The sequence below is a fragment of the Apteryx mantelli genome, chromosome 1 (genome assembly GCF_036417845.1).
Source record: "Apteryx mantelli isolate bAptMan1 chromosome 1, bAptMan1.hap1, whole genome shotgun sequence".
NCBI classification, from domain to species: domain Eukaryota; kingdom Metazoa; phylum Chordata; class Aves; order Apterygiformes; family Apterygidae; genus Apteryx; species Apteryx mantelli.
The window spans coordinates 158,531,229-158,547,197 of record NC_089978.1 but is presented as its reverse complement, the minus strand read 5'-3'; the positions used below and the strand labels follow the sequence as shown (position 1 = coordinate 158,547,197).

At 41.3% G+C, this 15,969-nt stretch overlaps 1 protein-coding gene across 3 annotated transcripts in view; it reads right to left on the bottom strand.

Annotated features, from left to right (window-relative positions):
* TRIM24 (tripartite motif containing 24) overlaps positions 1-15,690 on the bottom strand; it is a 67,018-nt gene extending 51,328 nt beyond the window's left edge. For 2 of the 3 annotated variants that reach the window (XM_067308082.1, XM_067308113.1), the window contains exon 1: positions 15,315-15,690. In XM_067308082.1, the coding sequence (XP_067164183.1) occupies positions 15,315-15,690 (376 nt within the window). Of the gene's footprint in view, positions 1-7,334; positions 7,577-9,531; positions 9,618-15,314 lie in introns of those variants that run through there. The other variant, XM_067308091.1, reaches the window with a different exon arrangement.
* Positions 15,691-15,969: the final 279 nt, after the last annotated feature.

Sequence of the window (15,969 nt, the reverse complement as noted above, 5' to 3'; positions counted from 1 at the left end):
CTCTGGAGATCATCCAGTCCAACCGCCCTGCTCAAGCAGGGTCACCTAGAGCACGTTGCACAGGATTGCGTCCAGGCGTGTTTTGAATATCTCCAGAGAAGGAGACACCACAACCTCTCTGGGCAACCTGTTCCAGTGCTCTGTCACCCTCACAGTGAAAAAGCACTCTCTCTTAGCAAACGTCTAAAAGGAGTCATACAGACTAGCCTGATATGGAGAGGCACATTTGTTTTAATTTAGTGGAGGTTTTTTTGGTGTTTAAAGAAAGCACTCTGGCACCTAGTGTCAGGATAGGGTTCTGTGCCATGGATTGCAAGTCAGTCTTTCTGACAGACAGGGTGGGCACCACAACCAGGAGGGTGTCTTCCACACCTCACACTGGCTAAACCCATCAGTTTAGGCATCCCACTCCCAGTTGTTTGGCCTCTTCTGTGCACTGTACAAGGAGTCCTGGCACTCAGTGCAGGGCTGCTGCTTTCATTCATGTTTCCGACTGCTCATCAACAGCTTAGACTTGTGTGTGAACTAGTTGTCTTCCCACAAAGGCAAAGACAGATTTCTTCAGCCAACAGCCAATGCCAAAAAAATAAGCTTCCATCTAGAAACAGTCATTGTCATTTTAGATAGATATTCATCTGTGGTTTCAAGTAGGACTGCAGAAAAGATCTTGCTTTCTCCATTAGTAAATTATAGTTCTACACAATAATATTTGAGAATAGAACATTTCAAATGTTGCTATCTGGTCAAGAAACTAGTTAATTTTGTGAAACAGCTTCAAAACGGAGACATTGAGGTTCCTCCTCGCTTGCTCTGTCACTTTTCCATTTTCTAATATTGACATATCTGCTTTTCCAGTTTGACTCCTTCCAGGAAAATTTAAACACACACTTCTTTTAAGCAAGAGGGACTTTTCCTAATATAAGTCTCCAGCCTAAGGTGCCTGGGCAGAAGAGGAAACAAGTCTCTACATTCTTGGCCAGGGCCTGAGCACACAGCTAAGAAATGGGAAAGAGTAACAATACACCATCCCCATTTCCAAGAGGATCAAGACGGTGTTCAAGGCTTAGTCTTTCTTTGGCAGTTGCAAGGAAAGAAATGGTGGGGTTTGGCATGTGTGTTTTACCAAACAGCATCTAGGTTTCCTAAGAATTGGTGCTACCACAATATTTCAGACCAGCCTTCTACCAATAAGTCAGGGTAAGAAGAGATTGTAGTAGGAATAAGAGCCATTGAAAACCAGGTTCTGGCACAAGTTAAGGTTGCATCTGTTATGTCACTAACTGTGGAAGCTTTTGGAAGAACTAGAGAAGCAGACACCACTGAAAAATAAGTATCTGTTCTCACTTTCCTTTTGTTTCAGGTACAGTGAATTGGAACAAGTTATTTTTGTGGCCCCTGCCCCTGACTGGAGGCTGACCTCTGCGACACCCAAAAACACAAAGGCTAATTGAATGCAACATAAAATAGTTGCAATGGTAAGGTTTTTTTAAAGATCAGAAATGGCTAGTGAAAAGAAATAAGCAAGCAAGAAAACTGTGGAGACTCTGGGATTCAGGAATATCACAATACACGGATTCTTCAGCTGCTGTAAATATAGAGCTATAATATCTGAGAACCAGATATTATGAATTTAAGGATATCACTAAACTGTACAGCAGCCCTGGTACAGTTTACTGAACGCTGCTATCTTCCTAGTTCTGACAAGCAGCAATTTCCCCCAGGATACTCTTCAGCAATGCTGAAGTGTAGCAATGCTGAAGATTTTTGCAAAATTCTTCCTTGGGAAACAGAAGGGAAAATAAATGCAATTTTCAATTTGTATGCAAAAGAAAGAACTCCTTCCAGACATTAATTCTAAGAATCAGAAGCTAATCCCCTGCATTACTTCAAATTCTAGCACTAACATATTGACTTCATTTACACTTAGAAAGCATCTTACACAACATGAGATAAGACTGATTAAAAAATATCTGCACCCAATGCAAGTCAATGAAGAAGCTACTAGAAGCTTCATAGTTTAGATATATTATTGTAATATCTCAAGCAAACTGTGGAACTTATCTGCTGAATAGGTACAGAAACCTGTATCACAACTTTATTCAACACTTAATTGTTTATAGAGTTTAAAAGCTTGCAATAAAAGGCAACTGAACCGCAGAGTAACCTACATATTAGAAGAGATCCACAGATTAGTATTTGAATCTGCTATAAAGAAACAGCAATTGCTATATATTAAGTCACCTATTACACAATGACTACTTTGCAAATACTGTAACACAAAACTAAACTTAAAATACACTATGTATTATAGAACCAAGTAATCAGTATTGCAGGTTATGATTGTCTGAAAGTATTAAGCACATTTAAACACACAAAACCATAGTATATGCAAAAGCTACACCTGGGTGACAGATAATATTATTTATAATAATTAATACTAGACAATAAATTTTGTCTTTTGCTAAGCTGCTAAGTTACTCCAAGACCTATACAACTTGACTCCCATTCCCATCCACTATTGGGCATCCGGTTGAATATCAAGAACCCCTCCAATATTCTAAAAAACTAACTAGAGAGGAGAACAGCCTCCAAGTTATCTGCAAGTATAAACATTGCACACACATTAAATGTAAAGGAACAAAAGGCCTATGAAAGGCTAACTTCTCTGTTACCTGTGCCAGTGCTCCACAGGACTACTCGAAGAGTACAAAAAGCAAACTGACAAGCTTTCTTCACTTCCCTCATAACTTAAATACTAGGAGGCTAGAGCAGCATGTGCATCATGAGATCCAAGCAAACTACAAAACCTGCAAGAACCAGCATTAAGAAGAAACATTGTTCCTTCTACTCTGAGTATGCATTAATATGAAAATTACTGAATGCAACTGGTAAGAAGTATTCCTTCTGTATGAAAGAGAAATGCTGATCAATAAAATAAGAACTACAGTGGTTTCAAATAACTACCCTACAGTTCTCACAAACCAGTAAGTTACAGAGGCAGCAGTGATACTACTTGTGTTCCCACTGCACATCTCCTGATGTTTGGCCAATGCATCTCTTCCTGTAATCTGCAGCAAATATAGTGAACAATGAACCTTGACCACTTCCCGTGGATGTTCACATCTGCCAACATCTGCTAAGGGAATCTAGTCTTCGTGCGTTTCCCTCTGTCTTCCGAAAACCAGAGAAGAGCTCCTCTAAAGTGGCTTCCACAGCATGGCACACTCTGTACTAACAAGAGAGCCTAAGGAAATGAAGCTTCTTACCAAAACAGGCCTTTATAAATACCATTCACCTGACCTGTTTCCACCTTCCTGTGCCATACTGATTGAAAGGATCAATCCTGTATTAGTTTAAATAATAAAGCTCTGGAAACATGACGCTTGCTTCCATTACCACTTTGAGAATGAACTAGGAATGTAGCTTTATTCCATTTTTTTTTTTTAAGGGAATACTCACAGGGGTTCAACCACGCTGTTGATTCTCAATATACCTGGCTGACATAATGACAAATGAAAAAAAAAATTTGATTGTATGGCAGAATAACAACTACTTTGATAAAGGTTTGAAGTCAGACATCCTGCAGCTCATGGCACCTATTCTCAATAATTTAAAGCAGTGTAAAGGCAGCAGAGAAAAACCTTGATAAATCTAATCTCATGCCAGTGGAACTGGGGGAGGGAGACAAAAAAATGCAATCAGATTGGAACAGAATACAATAATGGTTTGCTAAATGGACTTTAAAAGGAGGCAGGATTAGCATTTAGCTTCTTAAAGAATCCAGACTATGCTCAGCTGTTGCAGAAAGGGTGGACTGGATGAAACAGGACAGTCAGTTCAAAACATCCGGGATGCCCATATATATGAACATCATCTTTTTGCCAAAACAGCTGCTAGAACGATTATTTTGAGAAGAAATCTTTGGTCCTGTTCATAGTATAAACATATAAACAGCAGTGATACTAATCTAGAAGACACATGAGCTACCATAAACTGTGGCTTTGGGTCCAAGCTGTATCCAGCACTGGTTGTAAAACCATTTCTAAGCAGACAGAAGCAACAGGAGACTGTCTGCCAATCTGCAGTTTAATCAGCTCTTTACTACCAAAGACCATCAGGATACACACACTTTTGCTGATGGTGCCAATTCCAGCAGCATAGACAACAAATGCTAATTTATTGAGCAGTTAAAACAACTCTTGTACAGGTCACTCTTATGATACAGATAAAGACAACAAAGGTAGAACAGGGCCTAAATGCTACTTTTTTGTTTAATCTTCACCACTAGAAGGTGTGGGAAGATCACAGACCCTCCCATATATTCCATCACAGGCACATCTGAAGACTTCCAATCTCACTGAATTCTCCCTTTGCCATGAAGCAGGGAGTAACTATTCTATTCTACAGCTTAGAATATAGTATTTAAGACTGGAGATATCAGAAGCCTGTCAAAATGAATTTCAGGAACACTTCTTTACTTAGTACCACACTCATGGTTGGGATCTGGTGTAGAGCTACCTTGCTTGCTAACTGCTGTACTAGACAACTTAGACTAACTAGGCTGTTATGAAATATTTAGGTCCCAGGTCTTCTGAATTCAGTATCACTCATGGAAACTCTGCTAAGTAAGGGCTCCTACCATCACATAGATCCTGAGAGGCAGCTTGCACCTTTGTTTATCCCTGGAAAGAATCCTACGTGTCTTTTGAGATGATATTTACTAAGGCAAGATTCAAAGTCTGCGCTCTGAATCCACTTGAGTGAATCTACTGGAGTTTCTTGCAGAGAAGGAACTGAGGAAAGTTAAAATAGAGCTCATCAAGATGGTTTCTTCAGCACTTAATTCAGAATACTCACTTTAGTTTATTTTGGGAATTTCAAAGAAGGATTTACTAGCACTGGAATCCAGGGGGTTATACCCTGAAAGTCCCATCTCACCACCAGCCATGGAAAGAGAACAGTCTGTAGTTGGTATGTGTCACAGGCAAAACAGTCTAGACCCAGGGAATTTCACTTTAATTTATTGCCAATTAAATTTTTAATTACTGATATGGGTATTGAGAAACAAAGATGACAAATGATTAAACAAACACTTGGGGAAAACCTTTTGTCCCCTTTTCCCAGGCTCAACTTCAGTCCAACAGCTCTCCTCCCCCTTTCCTAGCCTCAATTCCTCTTGTTTTCACTGCATGTTGCACTCTGTTCCTCCCAAGCCCTTTGGTGAGGTGATTGGCAGCGCAGGAGGTTGGAGTGGCTTCTTTCTGCCACTCCCTGCTTCTTACTCTTTTATTCTGCTGCTCCTTGGCTTCTTATTCCTTTCCTCTGCTCCAGTATGGGTTCCTTCACAGGCTGCAGCCTCTTCAGGGATGTACCTGCTCCAGCATCAGTTCCTGCACGGGTCGTAGTCCCTTTGGGGGTATACCTGCCCCAGCGTGGCTTATCCACAGGCCGCAGTCCTTCAGAAGCATACATCCTCAGGCATGGAGTACCTCCAAGAGTGCATCTCCAGCTGTGTCCCCAGCAACATCCCCTTTCACATGCCTCCTCCACTTTGCTTCTCTAAAAGTGTCCTTACATTTCCTCCCATGTATCACCTTTTGTGTGTCCTCCTGGGCCTCCTCTCACATCTCTTTGTGTGCCTTTACATGTGTCCTCACATATCTCTTCCTGTCTCTCCTCACACCTTTCCTTCTTTGCATCCTCAGGTCTCCTCATATGTCTCCTCCTGTGTCTCCTACCCTGAGCAGCTACCTCCCTTTCTTAAATATGTTTTAACAGAGGCACCATATGCTCCTCTGACCAGCTGAAGTTTTGGTGTGTGATGTTTTCATCCCTTTCAGAACCAACTGGAAAGGGCTGTGATCAGCACAAGGCAGTTTGTGGCCTCCTCCCACACAAGGCAGCCCTGCAGGCCCCTGCTACCAAAACCCTGCTATTTATGTCCAATACAGTATGGACAAGAGTCCATAGGCAACCTATGGCTGAACTCAAAACAAAATAAATGAGGACAGTAGCTGCTACTGTGGGATGAAAGACATCCCGAACAAGACTAAAGGAGGTAAGGAATGGAACAATCAAGGGATGAAAACAAACTGCTTAAGCAAGCAAAGGTATTACCAGTCTCAAAGATTTGAAAGAAAAATTATAAACAGAAACCATAACTGAGGATCTGTAAACACTCAGAAGAGCTAAATCTGACCCTGTCAAGTAGGCCAGCTCCAAGGTCCCAAGATTCCCAGGACATCTAGACAATATATTAGTGAGGTCCTCTTATCAGGGACTATATATCACTACTTACTTTTGTACAGCTCTATATCCACCCAATAAAGCTTGTCTGCTAGACAGAATGTCTATCTCAGTTGCTGACTGATCAGTTGCCTGCTAGCGTAGTTTATCACTTTGGGCACTCTATGAATTTTAACTTTTACTTGAAAACTCTTGTTTCAACAGTTATAAGTCACAGAAGTTTTCCAAAAGTCAAAGATGATTTAAAGCTACTTCCACTTCTCTTTAAAACAATTGACTAGCAGGATAGGTAATTTACACTCCTAAATTACTTTAGCAAGTAGTTTACTAATTTTAAAACACAGTCCACGTTGAAAAAAAACACATCAATTCACACTTCTGTTGTTCAGGCCAATATCACACACTAGTCATTGCCAGTAATGAGCCTGTTGTTGCTGGGCTGTTTTACCAAGGCACCATACCTTGCATTTAAAGTTAGAACCTTGCTCCCACTCTAAAATGTCTTATTCTCCAGTCTTAACAGAGCACTGCAGGTCTCTGCCCTTCTTTCTTCCCACCTACTCCTTCCCTGCACAACTGCCAATGGACCTGTCTTTAACTAGCATCACTCTTACAAGTATCCCAGTATAGCAAGTTCAAATGCAGTGTAAGTGTACAGGAGCTTCTTTTATGCTAGCTCATAGCCTCAGTTTAACACATGCCAAGTCCGCACATTCTTAACCATGTAGCGACTCTATTAGAGATGCCTAGAAATGAACAAAGTTGACAAAGTGAACTTTTGTTAAGTCTTTACATGCTTTTTGAGTTCAAGTATACATATCCTAGAAAATACACAGGGCTTTTCCAAGTCAGCATTTGCATATAAAAAAAGTCCCATTTCTTTTTGACTGTGTATAGTACAGACAGATCTTTCAGTTCAATAGGAAAATATACAGTCACTTCTCAAATTAGTTAAACACTTTATCTCAAAGGGTATTTCAGCTGCAGTTCCATTTTATTCAAATTGTGCTGTATACACATGTGGGACACTAAAGTAGAAAGGGGAAATCGCCCCTTAAAAAAAGAAAGAGTTGCCACAGGCAACTTACTTTTAAAATCAGAAGCAAGAATCTTTCTGCAGTCAGAAAGCAAGTGGCTCAGTTCTCTTGTCCACATACTCCTGCTTACGGAAAGTTTAGTGCTGGAGCTGCAGTTTTCTTCATTAAAACGAGGATGCGTCTATGACCCAAATCCACTTGAGAAACAAGGACTCTCAAAATCCATGAATGTTGTTCAGAACTACTGAGTCTTGCTTACCGTCTTGTTTTTTTCCTGTAGCCCACTGAGAAACCTCAAAAATAATTAAAAAGCTTGTTTAGCATCACTCTCATAATTTAATAATGTATGCAAGATAACAATCAATTTTCACCACATAAAAGCTTCAAATATGTATTTATTTGAAACATTGAAGAAATAGTATTAAGTAACCAGGAACATCTTTTTGCTGGATCTTCTGTTGTTTCATACCCGACTTTACAAGACCATTCCTTGCTTAATTTAGTGCAATTTTCTTAGTTACTTCACACAACTGTTTCTTCTTTGCAAAGAAGTCATGATATCCAACTCAGAGAGGAGTCCATTATGAACTTCTCAGTCTCATGCTTTGATGGTAAACATTTATGTTTTTATATATTACCTCTGGCCATTAGAAAAATTTATATAGATAGAAATTTAGCCCCAGTTCATATATGACACTGAGGTCTTCAAAGTATATTTGAGCTGCACGTTCATAGTTTAAACAGTAAATGACTCCACAGCTACCTAATTGTTGTGGTAAAGTTTAACATCACTGAAATTTTTCTATGAAAATATGATCTTTACATCAGCTGAAAATAAAAAATGCATCTTTAAATTGTTATAGCATATAAAAGTTAATAAGTAATAAATCCACTAAAAATTAAAAGAAAGTAAATATTCTGTTTATAGGTGCCCTTGTATGGAAAGCACCAATAGAAAACTACTCCAAGGAACAAAAATAGAAATAAAGTTCCATTTTCATTACAAATGACCAAGCAGGCAAAAATGACTTCTGTCATTTGCTCAAGCTAATTCAAGGGGGCTATAACAACTCCCAATTCATTCAAATAAAAACCATAATGGTTGTTTCCAAACCACTTGACCTGATTTCATTCATCCAAATTGTACGGAGAAAAATTTGGTGAACAGAGCCTACACAGAGAACTGCCTTTTCATGCAACTGTGACCTCAGAAATGCCATCATCTTTTTATTATTTTACCCCCTTGTTCTGTATTTTTACATGAACTTTCAGCCATGCTGTCACATCGCACTTATTATATTAGTGGGCAGAATTAAAGTAGTTACTAGAATTCTGCATTTTGACTTCTATTGACATTAATTGCAAATAGCTAAGTCTTTAGCATAACAAATTTGCTATTATTCACAGCTCTGCTGGATCATCTACATAGTTCTAACACAAGCAACAGGGCCATGTTTACCTGAAGAACCCTGCATGACCAGCATATTAATGCTGGCAAGTCAACCAAAACTATTCTATTATTTAAGGATTTTATCTTATTGTAAACTCTGTTATTTCTAAAACTGCAAATTTAGACTTCTAAAAGATTTAACATAAGTACCCAGTTATTCGCACAAAATACAAACACTAACATTCACTTTAAATTTTTTGGTTTTCTCCTGCCTTTTTAGATTAACTATAGCAAGTAAAATATTAACTTCGTAAGTCGACTATCATGGGGAAATTCCACTAAATAATGTGGAAATTCCATCCACAGCATTTTAACACAAAGGCACACAACCCTAGCATAAAGCTTCTCCCGCATAAAAGAGCAGCTTCTTTCTACAATACTGCATTCAGAATCAAGAGTTTCAACAAAAATCCTTTCTTAAATTTAACAAGCTGGGTAAAGTTGAGTGAACACTGCCACTTCGTAGCATTCACTCAAGTTAACAGGCCAGCCTAAAAGCCTGCTGCATGGCCTGCTAGCTCCTCAATACATTTCTGATGAGTGAACTAGCTCAGGAAGAACACACTCCCTCCTCTACTTGTCTCTAAATGAACATGTGCTCCATTAAGTTATTCCCCCTTGCTCTTTGGACAAGTAAATTTCTAAAGAGGTACCTTAATCATATGCATTAAAAACCCCAATGTATTTTCAACTAGATATACATCTTACCTGGGAGCTTTAGAGCAGTATACACAATTTTTTTTTTTTGTTAGCAACAAGGAAGTCCCATAGCATAAGGTAAAATTACTAGTTGCTTACCAGAGACACTGTAAGCTGCTTTTGCATTGGAACAGAGTTAGAAGGTTGGCCTCTGACGATTCACACCTTTGCTTAAAACAAAACAAAACAAACAAACAACCCCCCCCACACACACACAACCTAGTTTCCTACAAGAGGTCACCCATTTAATAACTTCTATAGTCTTATAAGCGGCTTCCAATCCAAATGAACCTGGCTGCACCACTACAAAGGTTTTAACAATAGTCTGAAAAGTTGAAGCTATTAGAAATATGAATCTCCCACTTCCTATTGGTGAAAGAAGCAAGAATATAAAAAGTGCATCTAACCTGTCCTGGAAATACTATTCCATAAACATATGTAAGGTATTAACCATATAATATATGTTTATATTAAGCATGTATTGGAGTAAGCACAAGTACAGCTTCTTTCAGTATCATGTAGCTGTCCACGTTGATAAAGACTGAATAGTAAGTATGTCTCCTGGCTTTCGTGGAACTCCTGCTAGAACAGAATGCAGGAATTTTTGGCAGATATACCCCTGCTTCAAATCACACTTGCATTATTAGAATTTTAGCTGATGGGACATGATAGTATCTTCAGTGCATATCTTTTTCCAAGACAGCATTATAATTAGAAAGATAAGAACATGGTCTCTGTATAGTTTAAAGATTAATATTTTAAATGGTGACTCTTAAGCTGAGAGGCTTGTCCATCACAGGCTATCAAAACAATAATATTATACTTCACCTGTAACAGAGTTACAGGCTTTTCACATATAGTTTGTGTCCTTGAGAGAGTATGAAAACTATGCATAAGTTTCCTATAAATATCTGCAATATATATTGTTAAATATCAGCACCCCCAAGTCTCCTTAAGCTTGTTAGAAATTAAACAATTCATTTCTTGAAGACACCACAGCAGAAATAAGACTAATGAAAGGATGCACAAGTCCAAGCATGTGTGTGTATGTGAGAATATGTATATATAATACAGACTCTTTGTAGTTCCAAAGATGGAGAGAAATCGTTTTAAGCAAGTGACAAATACAAGGTGAAGTGGGAATAACTATATATGTAGAGAGACCATAAAATCTGAAATCTTCTCGGACTAGAAAGGCCTAGAAGAGAAAATAGATTATCACCATAAGAAAGTTTGAACAAATCTATTTTGTCCTTCAAACTCATTAATAAGGAACTTAATTGTTATCAGCTCGAACAGGGAAAGAGAATGTTACGTACAGAGCAATAGGGATACTGAAAGTTATTTCAAAAGTTGTATTTTCTAGATCAAAATAAGTGATGACATCAAAAAGTCCAGATGATGACAGATGCCAAGATCAGATAATTGTGTGAAAGAGTTTAAAAGCTATCAGGATAAAGACCGAGTGTGGGAAGTAACAAAAAAAGAGAGATGCCATCTGCATACATGAGGAAGGGAGAGCAAGGGCTAGGTCTTCATTCCATGCCTTGTAGAGCTTCAACTTATACTGGTAAACAAGTATTTCTGGGCATTAATCAGCTGAAATATGAAACATGAACAACACTGAAATCCTTGTTTGGTAACTCCAAAGTATTTACTCCTTAATTAATAGCAAGTATTGAACATATTTGAGTCGTTAGTCTGGACACTCCCCAAAATTTTATATCCTGGGAGTGTCCAAACATCACACGCTTTTAACAACTTCATACAGATTTGTTTGCAAATAGGCTTATCTCCAGATAAAAAACCAAAATCTCTCTCTACTACTTTTAGTATTGACACTAATAAGATTTAATTAGCATAACTAACTGCATACAGTTTTGCTATGCATTTCCATTCACAAGTTTTTCCCCACACCAGTTCCCAACCCAGAAGAATTTTTACTATTCTGTGTATAGATTGACAATAAAGAACAAAGAAACAAGGATGTTTACAACTTGAAGCAAAAGTAGTAGTTTTGAAAAGGAATATAACCTCAGTTTATAACTTTGTGGTGACCATATGCCTCTTTCACATTTAAAAATTCCACAGAAGTACTGCAGTGTTCAGATACTCCCTCCATTATGAACACTGTCCTTTAATTAAGTATAGACTACTACTCAACCAGTCACTGAAGCACCACCTGGCATAGATTTGAGCAAATAGCAGATTTCTAATAACTACTTTCTTGTACTCACTAGTTAGAACTTGCACGTCAAATAGCAAAGAATGGTGATTTGAGAAACAAAAGGAAAATACACGTCCAATTGGCCAAGATGTTTAGTAGCAGTATCTGTAGGTAATGTACTGCAACACTTGCTCACAAGCTAGTATCACATTTACAGACCCACTCTCACTGCATTCCCCAGTTCATAGTGCTCTGTGCCTGGCAACTAGTTGTTTGGCAATGCAACAACAAAAACATCAACCACATGAAATAAGTTACCACTGGACCCCCAGAAATCAAGCAGTGAGCTCTCCAGTGCTATTAGAATTCAAATCAGACACAAACAGCTGATTCTTCAACATCTTAAACTTCAGGAATGGTAGCGAGATCAGAAACTCTCCAAGTGATCTCTCCTGTAGAAATTACTATTTCATTTCATAACTGAATGCAAGTGACAGTATGGAGCATATCCATGTCGCAGATGGCCTCTCCATCAGCCAACCTTTGCAAGAGGAATACTGATTAACACCTACCCCAGGAATCTCCTTCTCATGTCTTGACACATCATTGCCATTACCCATGCTGATCTTTGCATTCAAGTGAGCAACACTAGAATTCCTAACCCATTTTGGATTTCTTAAGTTTGAAGGACAGCACTCCTTTATTAGTCGGCATTATCTTTAAAGAAGCAGAGCCAACATTCACCCAAGTCCACTTCAAATGTGCAGACAAGCTTAAAACACATTATTCTAGTAACGCAAAGGATTATGTTTCTGTCTGAAAACAGTTTACTGGAGACAAAAAGCAAATCAATAAAACGCCACATATCTAGACTATACTCAACTACTCGGTTCTTCTTTGGCTACCTGTTTCTCAGCTAATTTGGATATTAGCACAGCACAACAGTCCATCTCAAGGCTGGATCACTGAAGAGCTTTTCAAACCATATCTTTTCTTTTGTTCAAGACAGACTCCCTTTATTCTCTTCTACCAATCTTTCTTGAGGCTTATTTTTGCACATCATGTTACTGTTCAGTGCACATGCATAAGTCATCTTTCTACTTACCTTTCAGGAGCTCTTTCAAGTTTATAATTCTATTGTGTCCCTTACTTAGGGCAGTCCTTCTAGCATGAATAGCTTCCTTGCTGTTTAATTCTTCTTCAGTTTAGTCACAGTATTTTATGATTTACATCATGAGAGGCATTCACTGTCCAACTTTCTAAGCCTATATTTTTCAGCTTACTTCTTCAGTTCATTCTTCAAACACCTCACACAGCACATTACCAGAAGAAATGACAATTTTGCACTGTTCTGTCCCTCCTTCTACCTTCTGAGAATTTAGGAACTCCTCCCATCATAACACATTTCTCAGTATAATCAGTTTTAAACAGTGACACCATTTATTTTTTTTAATTCTAAACTGAATTTACAACTGTTTGGTATCAGTTGGAAAACAAAGCAGCCAGTGCACATTATCACGTTAAGCTTTAGTTATCTAGCATACAACCATTGCCATTTCAACAGGACCAAAACAGTGACAGAAAAAGACCTAAGTAATGTGTCAAGGAGAGTGAGAGTTCTACACAAGTTCCTCCTTTCTATAGAGGATGAATAATAGCTTGGAAGCATGCAAGTAACTAGCAAAAGATGATGCCAGGGTAAAAATAACGTCACCAAACATGATCTGCCTGTAAATTTGTACAACATGGAAGAATATACACTGTATTATTCACTCACGCTGTCCCAACTCATATAGATAGAATAATGAATAAGGTAGCAGTAGTAAATTGGTAGTTGCGTTTTTTTTTTTTTTAATACAATCTCTATCATTTGTCCTCTCTTAACTAGATCTTTGAACAACACTAACGTTTTCATTCTTACAAGGTAACGTGTTTGTTATCCCAACTACAGACCCCTATATTTCTGCTATATTTAAACAGGATATCTGGGAATTGAGCTATGCTTTTCATGACTCAAAACTCATGAGAAAACGATTATATGATCTCTGAGTCTACATCACAACAGCAGCTAGCTGTTTCTCTGCCCCCTTTCTCATTTCCAAGCATCTCATTTTCAAATATCCTATCATCCACCAAGCTTTGTGCTTTTCAGTTCCTCTTAAGCAGGATTTCACAATTCTCCTACTCCTAGACTTACCATGAGCAATAACACCTCACATGTCAACCAAGTTTAAATGTATTGGGTTTGGGTCTTGCATATTTTCCCATTGTGGAACCTCTGGCTAGGCAGTTTGACTATTACGTGAACTATACACTAAAATTAAAGATTATTGAGAAGCATCATTTAAAACAAACAAAAAAATTCCTACACTAACAGACATCCACATAGATTAAGAGGCTCAGCATATCATGTTAATAAAAAACTAACCAGGCCCGATCTCAGATACTCTCAAGCAAGTCTGTCACTGCAATTGTCCCAAAGTCACCTTTCTCTCAAGAAGGTGTTCCTTTATGAATCACTGTAAACCTTTTGCATATTCAAGTTGTGGTCCTTCTGGGCAGAACTAGTGGCAGCATGGGAAAGGCTTCAAATCTAGCAGTTCTGAAATAAGCCCATAGGACAGTGGCCAATACTCATTCAAGGATAGCTTATTGGGAGTTACTGTTTTCTCCATGCTTGATTTTTTTCTTGAGCCCCCACTAGACGTTCCAATAAGCACAACTACCATTATCCATTAATTCCTATAGAGAAGCTCAATTTGCATCACACCTCTTTCCCATTCAAAGAACTCCAGGATCTTCACCCATTTCTGCTAGAGCATACTTGTCTGCACATTCTTCCAAGATGAACTTGCATTTAACAAAATAAAGTGACTCACTAGACTAAAGACAGCTAGGAAAGAACATCAGAAAAGTAACTTCAGCTTGCAGTAGTTTATCATACATATCTTCTATAGCAAGATGCATTTTTAAATATATTCACTCGAGCGACTGTTTCAGAGCATGTGCTCACCAAAACTTCCTCGCGGCACTGGCCTTCCAACGTGACAGTTAAACAACTTTTAAATAAGTGCATTATCAGAGCTACCCCGTCTGCCAGTCACGTGAACAGCGTCAAGTGTTATGACTCGCTCCTACTTGTTACCACCTCGGCGTTGGAGCCCTCTCCGGCTGAGCACCGCGTAAAAGGGGTGACACCTGCAGGGCCTCCCTCTCGGTCATCTCTGCAGCACGGTTTTCCCCTCGGAAAGGGGCGAGGGAAATCCCCTCGGCAGGCGGCAGCAGCCCCCCGACCGCAGGCGAGGGGGCTCCCACGCCGGCCGCGGCCCCGAGGCGGGCAGGGACCCAGCGGCGGGGCGCCGGCGGGCGCCCCACAACGGCCTCCCGCCGCGGCGGCGGGGGAGGACGGAGCCCGGCAGCCGCTCCCCTCCACCCGCACGGCGAGGTCCCGGGGAAGCGCTGGTTATCGCCTTCCCGACTGAAGAGGGAGATTTAAAAATAAATTAAAGGAATAATAAAAAAAAATCTCACCGCTCCCTTTGGCGTTGGAGGAGCGGCCCGAGCCCCTGCCACGACGACGGCCGGCGCTCCCCAAACTCCCACCGCGACAGCGCCTCGCCCTCCGCGCCCTGTCGCGATACACTAGCCCCCGCGGCAGGTGGACCCACCACCCCCTCCCCGCGGGGCCGGGAGCGAGCGGAGACCGGGCACTTACCAGGCGTGCAGTGCAGGGGCGAGGCCGGCGAGGAGCCCGGCGAGGAGGGGGGCGCCGGCGGTTGCGGCTCCCTGGGGGTGCCGGCGGCCGGGGAGGGGATGGCGGGGGGCAGCATGAGGTAGCGGTCGGGCTGCGGCAGGCAGCGGAGGCAGACGGAGTGGAGGCAGGGCAGCAGCTTGGGCCGCCGGCTCTGGATGGTCTGGCCGCACACGCCGCAAGTGTCCAACAGGTTGAGCGGGGCCGCCTCGCCGCCGCGTTCCGCCGGGCCCTGCCGGCTCTCGGCCTCGTTCTCCCCGCTCAGCGCCGCCGCCGCCCGCTCCGCTGGGCAGGGCACCCCCCCCGCCGCCGCCGCTACTACCGCCGCCGCCTCCTCCATTGTCCTGCACCAGCCGCCGCCGGAGCGCCACGGGGAGGCGGGGCGGCCCCGCTGCCCCCGCCGCTGCCCGCCCGCGCCGCCGCCGCCGCCGCGCTGACCCCCGCACCCGAGCGCAGGCCGCGCTGTTTGTGTTCCTAACGCGGGCGAGGGCTGCACCCGCCGCGCAACATGGCCAACGGCCGCCCCGACCCCGCCCCTCCCCTGTCTCCCTCCCCCGCCGCGCCCCGCCCTTCCCCCTCCCGCCCACCCCCGCCGCGGGGCCCCGCCCCCTCCCGCCTG